Raw genomic sequence first — 20,318 nt, forward strand, 5'->3', positions numbered from 1 at the left:
ATGAATTATTATTCGGCTGTAATCTTTATGATGCACGGGCCAAAAGGGGTTGAAAATGTGTCCTTTTTTTTTTCCCAATAATCTCTTCGCATTTCGTACTTGCGTCGATACGACACGGCCGAATTCACGATCCTTTTATCGCCTATTTCTACATTGAATATCAACCGAATTGTGGCAATTTCATGAATTACTTCAGATGTACTAAAGTAATCTTTTGTGATGCGCGCACCAACTAGAATGGTTAAAAATGCGTTCTTTATTTTTCTCCCCATAATCTCTTCGCATTCCGTACATGCGTTCTTGAAAGGTATACGACACGGCCGAATTCACGATCCTTTTTGCGCCTATTTCTACCTCAAATATCAGCGGGATTGCGATGATTACATGTATAACTTCGGATGCAATCTTTTATGATACACGCGCCAAAATGGGTTGAAAGTGTGTCCTTTATTTTTCCCCCGATAAACTCTTCGCATTTCGTAAATGCGTTCTTAAAAGATACACGACACGGCCAAAAATCATGATTCTTTTGCGCCTATCGTTTCCTCAAACTTCAACGGGATCGCGATGATTTTGTGAATTATTATTCGGCTCTAATCTTTATGATGCACGGGCCAAAAGGGGTTGAAAATGTGTCCTGTATTTTTCACCCAATTATCACTTCGCATTGCGTACATGCCTATACGTCACGGCCGAATTCACGATCCTTTTAGCGCCTATTTACATCAAATATCAGCGGGATTGCGATATGTCATTAATTATTTCGGCTGTTATCTTTTGTGATACATTCACCAGAAGGGTTGAAAATACGTTCTTTATTTTTCTCCCGATAATTTCTTCGCATTTGTGCATGCGTTTTCAAAATTATACATTGCATGCAGGGCCGAATTCGATATTCTTTTTGCGCCTATTATTGTTTACTCAAATTCCAACGGGATTGCCAAATTTTCATGAATTACTATTCGGCTGTAATCTATATGATGCAATCGCCAAAAGGGGTGAAAATGTGTCCTTTATTTTTCTCCCGCTAATCTTTTCCCATTTCGTACATGTGTTCTTAAAAGGTATACGACACGGCCGAATTCACGATCCTTTTTGCGCCTATTTCTACCTGCAAATATCAGCGGGATTGTGGCGATTTCATGAATTACTTCGGATGTAATCTTTTGTAATGCACGCACCAGAAGGGTAAAAATGTGTTTTTTATTTTTCTCCCGACAATCTCGTCGCATTTGTGCATGCGTTTTTGATGAACAACACGGCATGCAGGACTGAATTCAAGATCCTTTTTGCGCCTATTATTTCCTCAAATTTCAACGGGATTGCGTTGATTTCATGAATTGTTATTCGGCTGTAATCTTTTATGATGCACTCACCAAACTGTTTCCTTTATTTTTTTTTTCTCCTCTATAATCTCTTCGCATTTCGTACATCATAAGCTTTTGAAAGATACGACGCGGCCGGTCGAATTCATGATCCTTTTTGGGACGATTTCTACCTCAAATATGTAAGCGGGACTGCCATGATTTCATGATTTTTTTTTTCTCCCTAGTATTATCTCTTCACATTTTGTGCATGCGTTCTTAAAAAGTTCACGGAAGGGCCGATTTCGTGATCCTTTTTTGCGCCTATCTTCATTATGAGACCATTCTGAGCGAATGAAAATATTCATTTGTGAAATGACTGTGTAAAATGAAAATAAACGCAATCAGATCCATTTACTGTATCGCTGAATATCGAATGTGTTTTTACTTTTTCTAAAAATCGACACTAGTATATTAGTTCTAACATAACTGCCACGCTGCAGCGAAGCCGGGATCGGATCGATCTTGCGTTAAAAATCATGAGTAGAATGACCCAGAAATGCGTGCGCTTCTATCAATGCTTCTTATCACGGCATGACCGCCGATCGCAAGCAATCGAAAAGCAGTTACACTGTACATGCTTTGCATGTATTGCATTGCATGCAGTACGTGAGCAGCGCCAAATGCGCAAGCTAGCGCGACTCCGATAACTGGTCGACTGCTAGTGCTCAAAACTAATCCCGTTTACTGTACAAATTGCACCGGTAGACATAAACGAAAACTTGCGTAAAACTTGTTGAACAGTGCGATATCTTGCATTCTGTTTCTCCCTGATCGGGGCTGCTCTTTTTCTTTCTACTGACCCCACCAATGTTTTTTTTTTTACTGGTCATGTCGGACCGGTAACTTGTGGATTTCCTGAAAAGTTACCGGTCCGACAGTGACTTTTACCGGTCTTTGACCGTCGGACCGGCGCCAGTGTGCAGCCCTGCATATTAACACAAAGGCAACTTAACAGAGAAGAACACTTAAAAGATATCCTACATTCAAATATAAGGTTACGGTACGACATACATCATAAAAATTTGGTCCTTTCAGTGTAAAAATGAAATGATACACGTAACTTGCAGTGCCAACGTTACAAATACGCGCTAGAAGCCATGTTCATTTCCAGTTGGTAACTCAGTGCTACAAACTCTGTTTCACATCACAAAACATATGAATTGAGAGAAGCATTGCTTGACACCATTTATATCATGAGAATGCCCTTATATTCCTTTACAGGCAGTTAAATGATTGAAATGGACAGTGTGGATTTTATGCAATCATTGTTTCAAGACAGCTACATCCCCACTGGACTTCGTGGAAAACAGAATTGCAATTTTCAAATGACATTGAGTGTTCACCTGAAACAAGAAAAAGCAACACAAGACAAAAGATACATTTTACCTCCCTTGACTGATAAAGAACAGTGCTTTGCTACAATTTTAATATGATAACATTGGAGAATGATAACATACATGCATCAGTAAAGACCATAAGAAGAAGAATCCCATTGAGGCTAGGGAAACTTTCACTTTGCAATTCAATCAGTCATCTGACCACAGCTTTTGTGAAGTTGTCTGTTTACAGCAAACAGTCACAAAGTACAAAGGTAGCTTTGGTTAGGAGCCATGAAAGCAGAGCACAAAAACACCATGACCATTCCTGGCACTGATACGAAAACAAAAAATTCTTGATGCTTCATCTGTGCCAAGAAGAACTGCTTTGCCTTCTTCACCAACAGAAATAGATACAGAAGATTCTGTTTGATGGTGATAAATTTGTAGTAAACCTAGGGAGATGTCACCCATTTTATCATCAATGCTTACGAATATTTATTTATGAATGTAACCAGAGGTAAGAGAGAACAGAATTTCTTGTAACTCTAACCACATTCATGCTAAAAGACCGCCATGGCTTCAGTTAATACTGTATAAGCTGTTATTTTTGTGAATGAGGAGGTCACAGACATTTTCACAAGATGCTGTTTTTGCGAATAGACAGCAAGGCTATCGTAAGCGCACTATTACCCTAGTGCATGGCAACATTAGTAATTTGCCAAGTTTGCAAAAATCAAATCCTCATGAATATAACAGTCTTATACAGTACATCCCTAGTACCAACCCAGGCAAGCTGACCAGCAGTGACCGCTAATGTGGACAAGTCCTCAGTATGGCAGAGTTTGGTCTTTCCTGCTATGGAGTTCCATGATTTGCTAATTCTGCAGCATCGTCATCCATTTCTTTTGATTGAAAATTATGGCTGCTACATTGAGATGTATATATACATTACCATGGTACACAGAAAGGCACAACAAACGCCAAGCCATTTGGCTACATCAGAAAATAAATAAGACAAGACGACCTATGAAACTGTACATTACTTAATAACACTTACAACATACACTTTCTGTAGATTATAAAAACTTTATTAGCTCTAAAGACAATGGGAAAACACCTTTATCCGACAGTATTTACCCACGTCTTTGTGTGTCTTGGATCCCATTGCTTTGTTCCTTCTACCACCTTAAACCAATTAGCTACACTCCGTAATGGCAACCTTAGCGACAATACAGCGCCAAAATTTGTGACAACTTTGAAGTAATGTTTGACTTCAAAAAGATGCACATCAGTTGAATGTAATGCAAAACAGAACTTTCAAGGTCCAAAAAAGATGTGCCTTTAAATACAGGGCTGACTTCTTAGCAAGGTGAACTAGTATGGTCTGTGTAATGAAAACAAGGTGAACTGGTATGGTCTATGTAATGAAAACAATTATGAATTCCTAGCTAAACTAGTCCCGTATTAGGGATATGCATGAAGCACATACACAAACGCCTCAAGCAAATGCATAATATCCTGTTCCGGTAAAACTTTTTACTGTAATAATCATCTCTATCCCAAACTATCACTGACCAGTAGTTTGAAATATGATTTCCCACCGTCCTTTTCACTGCTGAAGACTACCTATGATAGCATAGATTTTAAAGACGCTGATAAAATGCTTTTAATACTAATGAGAGCAAATATTTACAAAGCATTCATATGCAGTGGTGTCTTGTTTTAACACTACTCCTTGAGTCTGGTAAAACTGAATTATTTTTATTGCAGTTTTGTTCCATAGGGACAACAGCACAATAAAAGTGACAATGTGAACTTTGGAATGATCACTTTTTGTTTCAGGCATTTACTTGAGTTTGTTTTGTGTTTCCTCACTGCAATAATTTACTGCACTGAATTGAATTTATGAAAGAGCAAAGTTTGTACTGACTAGGCTACCAGACTCTGAGCTCTGAGGCAACTCCATGAGCATGTTAATCAACACACGCATATCAAATGCGTACAAAAAATACATCAGTACAAGCAACAAGTCTTTTTTTTTCTTTAAATGCTACAACGTATGCAATATCAATACTCTTACTCTCTGCAGTCTGCCGTCTACCCCTGCCTCCCCCCCCCCCCCCCCAAAAAAAACCTGCGTGCTAGTCACTGCTCACAGCCTAGACACCTCTGGACTCCTAACGAAGCGTTGGCGAGGCGAAGAAGTGCGTACTCCTCTTGTTGCGGTCACTCTTGCTGCCGAATCTGGTTTTGGGGGGCAAAAAAACAGAACAAAACAAATGAAAAATGATATGGAAAGAAAAATAATGGGAAATACTGAATATTGGGACATGGAATAATGGGTAAGCTGGGTCTAGTTTCACTAAGGTATTTGTAAGAAATGAATTGCAAACTAAAAATGGTCACAGCTAATTGACTCTAGCACACCTTCTTTCATGACAGCTTCGGTCATTGCGAATAACAATTGTCTGTACAGTCTCCTTGGAACATAGAACAGATAGCATCATGATCACTATACAGTGCCATGTGAAAATAGAATTGCCAACTCTGTGCACAGTGTTCCGCAGTAGCTGTCATCCTAAACCACTTTTCTCAAGCGGTAATGGTCATGTGTGTCAGATATCATTCATTATCAAAAACATTGTGAAATTAGGACATGGTGGGTAGAATATGATTAAAAATTGCACACATACAGCTTGCTGCAGGGTACCAGTAAAATGAAACAAAAATATAATATTACGACTCATCAAAACTTTGTATTCAAAACCGAGGTTAGAGATGGTTTTGAAAAACATGAACCATTGCATAGAACATTGAAGACTTAGCAGTAACAGACTATCATAAGCTTTCAATCAAGGGCAGGAATAGATGTTTAAAGAAAAAAATACAAATTAATAGAACAAAAGAGGATTTACATCTCATAAAGTGTAAAGTGTTACTGTAAAAGTGGAAATTTTTGCGGTGTGGAAATTTTCATGCATTCCGCGCAAACAGACGCTAGCGTGAAATTAAAAGTACACAAATATTTTTGCATGCCATATGTTCCAGTAGAGTAATGTCTTGATTCCGTGGGATTTAAAAACAAACGAAATCCATCTTACCTACCCAAGAGCAAAAAATAACTTGCACGAAACTATCCACTTTTACAGTGTGGAGCATGGTAAAGCCTAACAGTCATTACTAAAAGGAGCAAGCTAAAGTTCACAGCATACCGATAGTTTACTGATCACGTTCTCAAGCAATCTATGATATAATGAATACTCGGCGAGTAGCACGATGAATGCTATTAAATGGGGATATACTGTACATAGCAAGATATGATTTGACTTTTCAATAGCAGCCAATATATAAAGGATGGTGGTCTTACTGATATTGTCATGCATGCTTTATGTATGATCATAAATGCTTTGTAAAGTGTTCACAAATTAGTTGTAATATTCATGGTGGATACAATTGGTGTTAATAGGAAATTCACTTTAGACTTCAGACTACCCTCTCCTCTAACAATTCCCACCAAACTATGGTAAATAGGGTCAGCAGACAAGTTTTAGCTTCCAACAAATTTGTAATACTTTTGCAGTAGTAAATCAATGACAAATTCATGAATTTCTTCCGTCGAGAAGTTTTCATTGCAACTGATTGACAAATTGCCCTACATCGACGTAAATAAGCACTGAATTGATCAGTGTTTTTTAGTAGTAGCCATGATAAAAAATCATGGGCGTACATACTCGAGCAGGATTCGAACCTACGACCTCCTGATCACCGGACAGGCGTCATCTCCACTAGACCACCGAGCTTTCGCCCGACAGCAAGTGTTGGTTCTAATCCTTATAGCATGCAGCGGGTACTGCTTTGTTATTCAAATTCATGAATTTCTTCCGTCGAGAAGTTTTCATTGCAACTGATTGACAAATTGCCCTACATCGACGTAAATAAGCACTGAATTGATCAGTGTTTTTTAGTAGTAGCCATGATAAAAAAAAAAAAAATATCATGGGCGTACATACTCGAGCAGGATTCGAACCTACGACCTCCTGATCACCGGACAGGCGTCATCTCCACTAGACCACCGAGCTTTCGCCCGACAGCAAGTGTTGGTTCTAATCCTTATAGCATGCAGCGGGTACTGCTTTGTTATTCAAATTCATGAATTTCTTCCGTCGAGAAGTTTTCATTGCAACTGATTGACAAATTGCCCTACATCGACGTAAATAAGCACTGAATTGATCAGTGTTTTTTAGTAGTAGCCATGATAAAAAATCATGGGCGTACATACTCGAGCAGGATTCGAACCTACGACCTCCTGATCACCGGACAGGCGTCATCTCCACTAGACCACCGAGCTTTCGCCCGACAGCAAGTGTTGGTTCTAATCCTTATAGCATGCAGCGGGTACTGCTTTGTTATTCAAATTCATGAATTTCTTCCGTCGAGAAGTTTTCATTGCAACTGATTGACAAATTGCCCTACATCGACGTAAATAAGCACTGAATTGATCAGTGTTTTTTAGTAGTAGCCATGATAAAAAATCATGGGCGTACATACTCGAGCAGGATTCGAACCTACGACCTCCTGATCACCGGACAGGCGTCATCTCCACTAGACCACCGAGCTTTCGCCCGACAGCAAGTGTTGGTTCTAATCCTTATAGCATGCAGCGGGTACTGCTTTGTTATTCAAATTCATGAATTTCTTCCGTCGAGAAGTTTTCATTGCAACTGATTGACAAATTGCCCTACATCGACGTAAATAAGCACTGAATTGATCAGTGTTTTTTAGTAGTAGCCATGATAAAAAATCATGGGCGTACATACTCGAGCAGGATTCGAACCTACGACCTCCTGATCACCGGACAGGCGTCATCTCCACTAGACCACCGAGCTTTCGCCCGACAGCAAGTGTTGGTTCTAATCCTTATAGCATGCAGCGGGTACTGCTTTGTTATTCAAATTCATGAATTTCTTCCGTCGAGAAGTTTTCATTGCAACTGATTGACAAATTGCCCTACATCGACGTAAATAAGCACTGAATTGATCAGTGTTTTTTAGTAGTAGTGTTTTTTTAGTAGTAGCCATGATAAAAAATCATGGGCGTACATACTCGAGCAGGATTCGAACCTGCGTAGGTTCGAATCCTGCTCGAGTATGTACGCCCATGATTTTTTATCATGGCTACTACTAAAAAAACACTGATCAATTCAGTGCTTATTTACGTCGATGTAGGGCAATTTGTCAATCAGTTGCAATGAAAACTTCTCGACGGAAGAAATTCATGAATTTGAATAACAAAGCAGTACCCGCTGCATGCTATAAGGATTAGAACCAACACTTGCTGTCGGGCGAAAGCTCGGTGGTCTAGTGGAGATGACGCCTGTCCGGTGATCAGGAGGTCGTAGGTTCGAATCCTGCTCGAGTATGTACGCCCATGATTTTTTATCATGGCTACTACTAAAAAACACTGATCAATTCAGTGCTTATTTACGTCGATGTAGGGCAATTTGTCAATCAGTTGCAATGAAAACTTCTCGACGGAAGAAATTCATGAATTTGAATAACAAAGCAGTACCCGCTGCATGCTATAAGGATTAGAACCAACACTTGCTGTCGGGCGAAAGCTCGGTGGTCTAGTGGAGATGACGCCTGTCCGGTGATCAGGAGGTCGTAGGTTCGAATCCTGCTCGAGTATGTACGCCCATGATTTTTTATCATGGCTACTACTAAAAAACACTGATCAATTCAGTGCTTATTTACGTCGATGTAGGGCAATTTGTCAATCAGTTGCAATGAAAACTTCTCGACGGAAGAAATTCATGAATTTGAATAACAAAGCAGTACCCGCTGCATGCTATAAGGATTAGAACCAACACTTGCTGTCGGGCGAAAGCTCGGTGGTCTAGTGGAGATGACGCCTGTCCGGTGATCAGGAGGTCGTAGGTTCGAATCCTGCTCGAGTATGTACGCCCATGATTTTTTATCATGGCTACTACTAAAAAACACTGATCAATTCAGTGCTTATTTACGTCGATGTAGGGCAATTTGTCAATCAGTTGCAATGAAAACTTCTCGACGGAAGAAATTCATGAATTTGAATAACAAAGCAGTACCCGCTGCATGCTATAAGGATTAGAACCAACACTTGCTGTCGGGCGAAAGCTCGGTGGTCTAGTGGAGATGACGCCTGTCCGGTGATCAGGAGGTCGTAGGTTCGAATCCTGCTCGAGTATGTACGCCCATGATTTTTTATCATGGCTACTACTAAAAAACACTGATCAATTCAGTGCTTATTTACGTCGATGTAGGGCAATTTGTCAATCAGTTGCAATGAAAACTTCTCGACGGAAGAAATTCATGAATTTGAATAACAAAGCAGTACCCGCTGCATGCTATAAGGATTAGAACCAACACTTGCTGTCGGGCGAAAGCTCGGTGGTCTAGTGGAGATGACGCCTGTCCGGTGATCAGGAGGTCGTAGGTTCGAATCCTGCTCGAGTATGTACGCCCATGATTTTTTATCATGGCTACTACTAAAAAACACTGATCAATTCAGTGCTTATTTACGTCGATGTAGGGCAATTTGTCAATCAGTTGCAATGAAAACTTCTCGACGGAAGAAATTCATGAATTTGAATAACAAAGCAGTACCCGCTGCATGCTATAAGGATTAGAACCAACACTTGCTGTCGGGCGAAAGCTCGGTGGTCTAGTGGAGATGACGCCTGTCCGGTGATCAGGAGGTCGTAGGTTCGAATCCTGCTCGAGTATGTACGCCCATGATTTTTTATCATGGCTACTACTAAAAAACACTGATCAATTCAGTGCTTATTTACGTCGATGTAGGGCAATTTGTCAATCAGTTGCAATAAATCAATGACATCTGAACATTCTGTTACTTTTTTGTTCAGTTTTTGCCAAAATGTTTTTCAAGAGGGAAAACAAGTCCACAGCACTCTTTAAATAAAGAATTTAGCCTGGGTCTTGTATTATGTGCGTAAATTAGCAAATCACATCGCTGAAAGAGAAAGTTAGCATAGAAATCTAGAAAGATCAGAGATGTAGAGAACAACGAATAAGACACACAGATATCACTACTACAGGGAAACCCTGTTATAATGGAGTCACTGGGATTAACTGGTACATGCATATAGATGCAAATACACTAAAAAGAGACCAGGTAAGTACAGTTAAGAAAACTCCAGACTGCAAAATTCACCTCGTTAAAAGCAGTACCCTCCTTGTAGAAGAGTTCATTACAACAGGGTTTTTCTAGACTGTGATACTGCTTGTAATATACTGTATATATATTTCATCTTGTATATTCTGTCATGAATCTGTCTAAGAAGAATAAGCCCTTCCTCCGGATGTTTCTTCAGCCAACCTTACTTGGCTGAAGAAACACGAGTTCTGCTTTCCAGTGACAGTGAGTTAAGGAAAATTTGTAAGCACTCTCTCACACAAAGAGACTCAATGAAGAAAATTCATCACATATGTTGATGTGAAACCAAACTACAGGTTTAAATGCATTTCCAGAGTTGATATTGTTTTTGCCTATCCTTCCAGGCATTTCTCTAAGCTTTGTGATCATTTACAGTAATTTCAATATGATCTCAGATACAGGGTAACCCTGTGAGAAGACTGAATTCTGTAGAGACATTTACATCACATTCACTGTAATTCATTTCTTCAAACAGTATAATTAAGAGGTGAGAACTATGAACACAGTGGCATAAGAAGAAAAAAAGAAACAGGAGAGATAAGAAAAAATACTGGTAACTGTGACAACTTATGCCCTTGGACTTACTGTTGTAAATGATACAAGAGCTATGAGAATATTTCATTGTAGTTAGTCTGTGGATAGAATACAGGTTTGCATGAATAATAAGATACGGGTTGAAGAATGGAAGAGCCACAGCAAAGAAAAACAAAAGAAAAACAAAATAAAAGACACCACTTCAGTGATGGGAGTAGTGAGAACAGACCTGCGTGACGAACGGAATGATTTGCTTCCAAATGTACCGCTAATGGCCATGAAAAATAAAGACAAGTATTTTTATGGTTACAAAATCTGCTTGATATGAACATGAATGTTTGAGTACATTAATACACCAAGCGACAGAAAACCAACAAGGCTCGAAAGAATTCAGGGTCCTGATGCACAAAAACTTACACACATGAGATGAATGAACACAATTAAAGCATCTAGACTGTCGTGTCCATCAACCAGGGCTCCATTTCATAAACAATGTTAGCTAGGATGGCAACTCTTGCTCTTAATTGCTTCCCACAGCAACAGCCAGTCAGGAGGCTGGATTCTTGCCGTTACCATGACAATTGCCATTCCAGCAAGAGTTGCTATCATATGAAATTGGGCCCAGAAATTTTGTTTTAGGGTTAAAGGGGATAGCTCTACACTACACTGTAGCACCATCCTGCATATATTGCACCGACTCTCATTTACTGTAGGGAAAACCAAAGTACCACACCAATGAACCTGAATAAATCGCAAAGTGTAAAGGATTTAGTAAACACACCATTTAGCAGATACTGGTATAAAACTGAGCTGGCAAGAAAAAAAAAACATGGCTCTTAAGAATGAACATAACATCTTGATTTGACGCACCAATTGTAAATTAGCTTTATGGTTAGTATTCCACAATCACACCAATATCAGACATGACAATACACGACAAGACACATTTACGCAGAAACATCACATATTGCTGGTCAGTGTAAGGGTCAGTTTTGGTACAGTGCTGCCGGTGGCAGAATCAATATGTAACCAACCTTGAGGTCAAACCAGTAGTGGACCTAGTAGTGGTAGTGGACGTAGATGGTCTTTTGACACTTACCAGACAGAATCAAAACATGAAACAAAGACATGAACAACAATAAAAGTCACAGCTAGATCACAGGAGGCAAGGACTATGACTCTGTTTCGGCAAAAAAACAACAACATGCAATTATTGTCTTCTGCAGCAAGTGCTGCTACCATGGCAACGACTGCAATGCTAATTCTCCCTATCGCATGTTTGCTTGTGCATGACAAGTTCTGTGCGTATTGAATGTTCGATCAAAGATCCTACACTGTACACTACGTAGGTTCTTTGGTACGGTACGATCTTCCAGAACCGCAAAACCAGAAGTACACGTCCAAGAAGCGATTGATCAGTTATCGGTATCGCGAGGTGATATCGCTTTATATCGGCTATATGCGATAGGGAGAATTGGTTTCCTCTAGACTTTCCTCTAGACTGCCGTCATAGCAGCAGCAGATCATTGCATGTCACAATCATTGCAAACTGCTTTATAACAGGCACCACAGTGGATACATGGTACAAGGATAAGGGGGGCCTAGCTTGGCTACAAAACAGCAAATGAAAAGGACGAAGTATAAACACAAACATACAGGTAGTAACGATAGAGCTATAGGGAACGTGACAAAAGAGCCGCAGTGAGAGCTGCAGGATAAATGTTCTCATTTTCATAATGACTGAGGGAGTAATGCCTCTTGCCTGGACTAGAAGGAGCTGCACAGACACGTAAGCGAAAGAGCGCAACAGACAGACAGACAAAGACAGACATGAGGTACTAATAATATGCTGGATTTGAACTATGGGATGGTTGCAAAGCAGGTACACAAGTTAACACCTGACTTGCTAAGTTACGTGTGTGTAAGGTGCAAAGCAGGTACACAAATTAACACCTGACTTGCTAGCATACACGTGTATATTTTATATGTAAGGTAGGTTACACACTGTATGGCAAATAAGAAATGCAATTTTAAAAGAATTAGCAGCAAAGTCATTCACACTGTGAAGGACCTGTTAAGAAAGATTTAGCTTGTTGTTTGTATTTTGTTCTGATTTTCAAGCGAGATTGCCGAAATAGTATTAATATCAACAGGATGTATGCCACAAACCAGACACTTGCTGGGCTACACGTGGGCATTTTAAATATTACCCCCCCCCCCCCCAGCAAACAACAAAAACAAAATAAAAATGTATAATTCAAGTAAATTACAGTCTTTGTTTTTCCTGTGAGTCTATTAGGTTTAGAAATGGCTCAGTTCTGCTGGCAGAAGGCAAGTTACGAAAGAAAAACCCCAACCTCAAAAATCTTAAGAAACTATTGCTGTGGCAGGAAAAATGTTTCAAGTGCCAGACAATACACAATTACTATAAATGATTTCAGTGGTCAGGGGAAACATCTAAACTAAATTGGAACGTTATCGTGACACTGTCTTGTCCTTTAAGCAATTCTTCTTCACTAGAGACGTCCCTCTTCAGAAAGACTTTGTACAGGAAGAATTTGCTGCATTATAAACTCTCACTATCATCATCATTCGATTCCATTGTACATCTATTTCATTACAGTTGAACCTCTCTTATCCGGTCTCCCTTTATCCGGATCTCTCTATTATACAGACGCAATCTCGCTGTGATTTTTTTTTTTTTTTTAATAATTACGGGAGGAAAGGGGGATTCCCAACTCAATCTAACAATGGCGACCTACAATCAACTTTGCCGAGTACGGTTTATTTTCAACATCTACTTGATACATTTCTTGATAATTATTTAGGTAAATCATTCCAAGAATTTATAAAAGAAAATGATTTCATTCTTGCAAACACGAACCTCTATTTTGGGGTCTCTTACTGAGTGTAACAATGAAAAGGTTGCAGTATACACATTACTACATTATGGTACTACAATGGGCTACGGAGTACATCAGTACATGTGTATGTATATGTACATGTATAAAGCATTGAGTCTCCCGTATCCGGCCAAATCCCTTATCCGGATGAGCCCCGGTTCCGACTTGTCCGGATACGAGAGGTTCAACTGTATATAGTTTCTATGCCGTAAATAACAAGTCTAATTTTTTACGAATCACCACACTCTATGCAGTAAGATAGTGATGTCGTTTGAATATCATTTTCCTCATTTGGCAATGGATACACGTTCAAAATCTGCTGGCAAGAATATATATGCTTGAAGTAGGAGACATCATGAAGGAGGAAAAAAAAAACATCAAAAAGGTGAAAAACCAACCTTGATGTGATGCTAGATGCCTTGCTACTTGTTGCTTTCTTCATACTGAATTTGAATGATACAAACATTGCATGCATTAGAGTCTCCACTGGTCAAACTCGGCCATCTTGGGAGATTACAGTGAATCTCAAACTTACAAAACTTTGGGGAAAAGGAAAAAAAAAAATAGTCAAACCTGCTAACATGTATCTCACCACTTCCACTTTTGGCATTTGCTTCCACCTCCTGGAGGGTCATGTAATTCACTTTGATACATACTGTAAAACGAGGAATGTTCGTGTGCATTCAATTTTGCGAATTTCACGAGAGCCAAGATTCGCGAAATTGTAATGCATGTGAAAGTTCTTCTCTACACTACACGCATTGAATGTTAGAGGCAACTCATGAAAATTTTATGCTGCGAAAAAGGCCATAGGCTCCAATTCGTGAAAATTTCATGCTGCGAAAATATCGTGTTTTACAGTATGCTGGGATGCAGTGTACAATGTATTTGCCTAGGATGTGACAAAGGCAGACACTAAACGATGGGACAGCACAAGACAGGCCCAGTTGCTCCTTTACTGCATTGAACTTGTGCCTACGGTTAGGAAAGTCTAGTCTTGTAAGCTCTTCACACATTTCTGGCTCTTACAAAAATTATGGCAGCCATCTGATTGCTGTTGAATTTAATCTTTAGTTTGAAGATGTCTCAAATGAGTTTTTCGGGTTTATTCCTTCAGGCTTCCACCCGAGTATTGATAGAGCAAGAGTTAAAGGAAGAGAGAACCAAACTGATAGGAAACACAGACAGACAGACAGACAGACAGACAGACACACACATATGTACACACTATGGGGATGGGGCGCATTGGATGTAATTGCTGGTCTTGCACAAGGGAGCATGAACTGTCTGTTGGTGGAAATAGTCTTCACTCACACCAAACCACAGACACCAAGAATAAAAAAATGAAGTTAACACTGGTGCAAAGTAATGTTTTTTTTTTTTTGAAAGTTTGGTGCCAGCTTCGAGCATTTATCAGTTGCTCAGATGGAACAAAGAAACAATGATTTTCCATTTTTGACTTCTGGATGGCTACATAAACTTGCATTAAAAAAGAAGGGAAAAAAAAAAGACTAAGTAAAGTACCGGTGCTCTATCTGCCTACTTCTTCCCTGAAGCGGCATAAGGTACCTAGAGAGAGGGGTAACCTGATGTCAGATGAAACTTTCACAAGATAACAAATGCAAAAATGACTTTCTCATACAGTGAAAACTGTTCCAGAGTAGAGACTGGTTGATCGTTGCAGCTTTGTGATGACCACAATTGGATGTCATTGCAATGATCCACATGATAAAATGTGATGCACACTGCAAATAAAAAGGAGTGCTTCATTTACAGCTTATTTAAAAATACACAAATTTTATTCAAAAATAAACAAATACATTTCAACAACTCTACTTTCATCAAAGGGATAATTGTGAATGAAATAGGATGAGATACGCACCTTGGGGTAAGAGAGGTCTTTCCCAAGAGAGTCTTGGCCTTGCCCAGACTACTGTTGGAGGGGGTCTTCTTCGGTGTCTTGCCAGGGGTGTGGATGGGACCAAGCATGCTGGTGTGGGCTGGAGGAGGGAGAAGGGAGCATGGAAACGTTGCTGTGAAAAGCACATCTATAAGATTTAATGGTACATTGACCTATGTGTATTAAAATTCTTATTTTTCACTTATTCATTGTTTCTTTTAAATGATGCATTTAATTGAATCTACATGTATTATCTATAAATTTTATTCTGTTTATTATCATTCTTTTTATTTATTATACATTTATTATCATCATAATGATAATGATGATGACGATGGTGAAGGTGATGTTGATGATTAAGATTACTACTTTTGTATTACTACTACTACTGCTACTACTACTACTACTGCTACTACTTCTACTACTACTACTACTACTACTACTACTACTACTACTATTACTACTACTACTACTACTGCTACTACTACTACTGCTACTACTACTACTACTATTACTACTACTACTGCTACTACTACTATTGCTACTACTACTACTACTACTTTTGTTTTTATTTTTCTTCTTCTTTTCTCAAAAGGGTGGAGTTGCTACTGATTTGAAGTCATAAATGTGGTGAAGATATTTGTTAAGAACATTAAAGACAAAATTTCAGTTGGGGAAAAACAAAAATTTGTATTGGCAAATGGGAGATATTTGATTTTAAGGTTTGAGATAGATCTATAATCTTTGCTGGCATGAAAGACCTATGTGACAAAAGCAGGAAAGGTGGCTTACTGTATGCGCCTGGTGTGCCGGGAGTCTTAGCATGTTGGTTTGCTATGATATTCGGATGCTTGGCTGGTGAGTTTTCTGTGTCGAAGTTGATGAAGGCCTTCCAGAAATCTGACGGCAGGGACATCAGCACTTCCACAACCTGCACCACAAAAAATAAAATAACAATCACAGGCTGGAGGGATTCTTCTCTCAAATTTAAGGTTGATGTGATTACTAGGAAATGTCCTGTGCGTAATATTCAATTAAATTCATCACTTTCTTGTACATTGATTGATCTTGTGTTTCACATAGGGTGATAATGGGAAACTTTTCTTTTAAATAATGGATTGAACATAAATGTACAATACAATAGATTCAAGGCATATACATCTACATAATTTCTTGGTATTTGGCAGAAGGAAACTTGCAAAACTGAAACAATAGTTACAGTGAAAGCTAGGATCTTATTACAATGTGTGGATGCAAGGTATTAGATGCATCATTGTCTCACTGCAGGGTAACTGAAGTACACTCACGCTACACCCAAACAACTCAACATCTATAACGGCAAAATATATGGTGACGCCATCAAATTATAATGAAAGATAGTAAGATCTCGCTTCTCAGCCTTTTGGCTCAGATCACGTGTGGTGTGCCCTTTGGGGATGAATCTGGGTTGCCCATTCCATGCTAGCAACTTCTGAAATCATTTTAGATTTCCCGACTTTTCACTTTCCTCATGAAGTCAAGGCGGTGTTTCATCAACGTTTGTCAGCGCTGACAACTTGAATCACCACAGTAAGTCAGTGACCAGAGCATCTCAGCCAATCAAAACCAAGGATTTTGCTGAAATTGTCAACGCTGACGACAAATGTTGATCAAACATTCCCCTGATGGACTCAGCACCAGGGCTGGCGACACTTACATATGCAACAAAATCAGGCAGATTTCTGAGGACCAATCAAGGAGATCCTTATGTGTTGCACACATCTCAGTAGGCAAAGTAATTCCCTTGAATCAAAATCATATTAACATTATTTGGTCAGAACATAAAGGAACAGTTGGTATTTCAGTGAGCCTCTGGCAGAATATTGGAGACCACACAGGTCTACGACAAACATGAGGTTTATCATACATCTGTGCATTTATTACTTTATGTTATCTTAGCATTATGCTTCTGCTATTAAAAAAAAAAATGAAAAAAAATGATGTGTTCTACACTGCGGGAGGTTGTCTTTCTCACCTTTGGTTGAGTCTTGGTGTCACTCAACATCTGCATGGGTTCTGGTTCAGAGCAGCTGTGGCCAATGATTGTGGGCCCAAACACCTTGGCTAGGTTGGACACTGGCATCTTACAGTCCGGGCTCTCCGACACACTGGAAAATGAAGAGAGAATCCAGATAGAAACATTTAAGAGTGTTACTCCCTGATTTGTTAACGGGATTGTTATTTCAACTATGTGATGTAGAAGCAGCATTGTATCTTGTTCTCCTCACCACTCGGACCTCAATTCTGACCAGAGGGATGGGATGACTGCTTTCTACTTGCAGCAAACGGCAAAGATTCACTCTGGTGGATGCAAGCAAAGTACAAGACTAATCCTTGGTTTCACACTTAAGAAATGGTAGGACTCTAATTCTTCTTTTTTTTCTTTCTTTTTAAAGCATGCTAGGAGATTTACTTTCAAATTCTGGTCCATATCTTATTTGAACCATACAAAGTGAACATGCTTTATAGGCCAAATGTAACATCCTTTACATGAGCGCTGAAGGCACTGCTTTTCAATACCTGGAGTATTTGAGAGACTATACAAATACAGTTGAACCTCTATTATCCGGCCTCCCTTTATCCGGATCTCTCTATTATCCGGACGCAATCTCGCCGTGATTTTTTTATCTTTTTTTAATAATTACGGGAGGAAACACACATGAATTACATATACTTGATACATTTCTTAATAATTATTTAGGTAAATCATCCCAAGAATTTATAAAAGAAAATGATTTCCGCTTGCAAACACGAACCTCTATTTTGGGGTCTCTTACTGAGTGTAACAATGAAAAGGTCGCAGTATACACATTACTACATGTGGTACTACAATGGGCTACATCAGTACATGTGTATGTGTACGTACCATAGAGCGCTATTATACGGTATGTACATGTATAAAGCATTGAGTCTCCCGTATCCGGCCAAATCCCTTATCCGGATGAGCCCCGGTCCCGACTTGTCCGGATACGAGAGGTTCAACTGTACTTAAACATGCTTAATGACTGAGGGTTGCTGAAATGCTCTTAAGATGAACCAAAGCATTGCCAGAATACAGCTGTGGACCAAGAAAGGCAGATAACACCAGACTGTACACTATACCAACACCATGTACACTAACACCAGAGTGTATACCAACATTGGAGTGTAAACTCACTGCTGTAGATGAGTGATGAGGTAGGCCATGGTGTCCCTGTTGGCCTGGGGGAGCTCGCTCACGGCCTGGTACATGGCGGTCATCCGGTCATCCACATCAGGCAGTTCTGATGGAAAGTAGAAGAATCAGGTAATGAGGTAAGTAGTGAAATAGGTAGATAGACAGATATGTAACATCAAATCATCTACACTATTTTATCTGGTATGTTTAATGTCAGAATAGACCAAACACAGGTATAAATGCTTTTGCTACATAAATTTTAGGTCTTGCACGAATGAAAATGTGATATCTGTTTTGTAAGCCAATTAGTTCAGGATTTAATACGGCAGTGCTTCGTATGTGTTGAGAAAGGGAAGAGGGGATGTTTCATTAAATGAAACAATTCAAGGTTTACGTCCTGATCAATGTAAATGTACAGTGTATCATTGACTGCCGCACAATAGAATTCACTACTGTGTGCAAGAGGCCATACAGGTACTCCTGTCCCCTTCACAATGACGAAATGAACTGTTTATCCAGGTACTCTGTAACGGCACAAATCAAGTCAGAAAATTTATATCCGACAGGCTACCCAAAGGGGTAGCCCCTTGACCTTTGAACCTTGACTGACCTGCAGCCTTCATGAAGGCACCGTGTAGCTCAAAGGTGACGAGGGGCTCCGGTAGATTGCGGAAGAAGACCTTGAGGGCGCCGCAGATGGTGTGGATGTCTCGCACCTTCTCCTGCAGAGAGTGAGCAATAGATACAAGACGCACAAGCTTAAAACTTGTAGAGAGTATCCTCAGGAATTTCCCGATTTAAAAAAACAACAGATTTGTAAACAAACATCATCAATGCACATGCCTTCATCCCAGAGGAATCAAAACCTGTCAATCAACAGATAAAATCTACTCCAAGCTTAATTGGGATGTCATGCTCGAGGTCATTTGGCTCTGTGTGGCATGGAAGAAGAAAGAGCTCACCAGCTTTTCCTGAATGGGGTGCCAACATTTTACAGCTTAATCTCTGTAGTTGGACTGATGATAATGCGAGTTGGGTTGGGGTTTTTTAACTTTTGCCAACGCTGCACACTGGCATTGGTCCGACAGTCCACGACCAGTAAAAATCACTGTCAGACCAGTAACTTTTTCAGGAATGGACCGGTAAAAAAATGGAAAAGATGGGTACTTACTGGTCTGACAGACAGGTAGAACCAGTAGAATGAATGGGTTAGTGTGCAGCCCTGCTTTTGCTATCAGGAAGTTCCCAAAATACATGAACTGACTGTCAACAATATTGCTTAGCCAATTTATGGGTAGAAACATGGGCACATAGAGGTTACTAAGATGCAGTTCGGAAGACTGAATCAGTATGAACAAGCATCTCACATGAAAGATACAACTTGTTATGAAATGTGGACTTGCTTTCACCAGCTACATGTACCTGTGGCATGCAGTCACTTTAGATCACACTAGCAAGGGCACGGCACAAGATTACACAAGTTTGTCCAACAAACTCACCAGGTGAGGCTCGTTCTTGAGGATCAGCCTCTCTTTGAGTTCTCTGACCTCTCGCTCTGAGCCCGAGAGGCGGTAGAGACCCTCCTCAGTGAGACCCCGCAGCTCAATCTCTGTGATGCACTGAATCTGGACATCCAAGATAAAAACAAAGGTCAACTTTTGTGGTGCAGCTCATACAAAGTGTATGTTCCAACTGTCAGAGAGGAGTAGAAGTTATGGTGGGGAAATATCATGTTGAAGATGAACATTCCAGAAAAGACTCTAAGGTGATATAGCTAATATATTCCTAGTTATTGTCCAGGAATGACAAATGAGAAAAGTGTTCATATGTACTGGCACAATGAATCACCTGGGCACTTCAAAAGAAAAATAATTTGTCCTTTAT

At 39.7% G+C, this 20,318-nt stretch overlaps 1 protein-coding gene across 3 annotated transcripts in view; it reads right to left on the reverse strand.

Moving 5' to 3' along the window:
- Positions 1-4,814: 4,814 nt before the first annotated feature.
- LOC140243685 (rac GTPase-activating protein 1-like) overlaps positions 4,815-20,318 on the reverse strand; it is a 36,822-nt gene continuing 21,318 nt past the window's right edge. Inside the window, exons 11-19 of one of the 3 annotated variants that reach the window (XM_072323347.1) lie at positions 19,934-20,059; positions 19,045-19,156; positions 18,435-18,540; positions 17,253-17,385; positions 16,031-16,169; positions 15,221-15,338; positions 13,737-13,781; positions 11,470-11,529; positions 4,815-4,930 (exon numbers count right to left, since the gene is read on the reverse strand). In XM_072323347.1, the coding sequence (XP_072179448.1) occupies positions 4,864-4,930; positions 11,470-11,529; positions 13,737-13,781; positions 15,221-15,338; positions 16,031-16,169; positions 17,253-17,385; positions 18,435-18,540; positions 19,045-19,156; positions 19,934-20,059 (906 nt within the window). In that variant the 3' untranslated portion in view covers positions 4,815-4,863. The remainder of the gene's footprint in view (positions 4,931-11,469; positions 11,530-13,736; positions 13,782-15,220; positions 15,339-16,030; positions 16,170-17,252; positions 17,386-18,434; positions 18,541-19,044; positions 19,157-19,933; positions 20,060-20,318) is intronic. The other 2 variants (XM_072323348.1, XM_072323349.1) reach the window with 2 other exon arrangements.

The sequence above is a fragment of the Diadema setosum genome, chromosome 20 (genome assembly GCF_964275005.1).
Source record: "Diadema setosum chromosome 20, eeDiaSeto1, whole genome shotgun sequence".
NCBI lineage: Eukaryota > Metazoa > Echinodermata > Echinoidea > Diadematoida > Diadematidae > Diadema > Diadema setosum.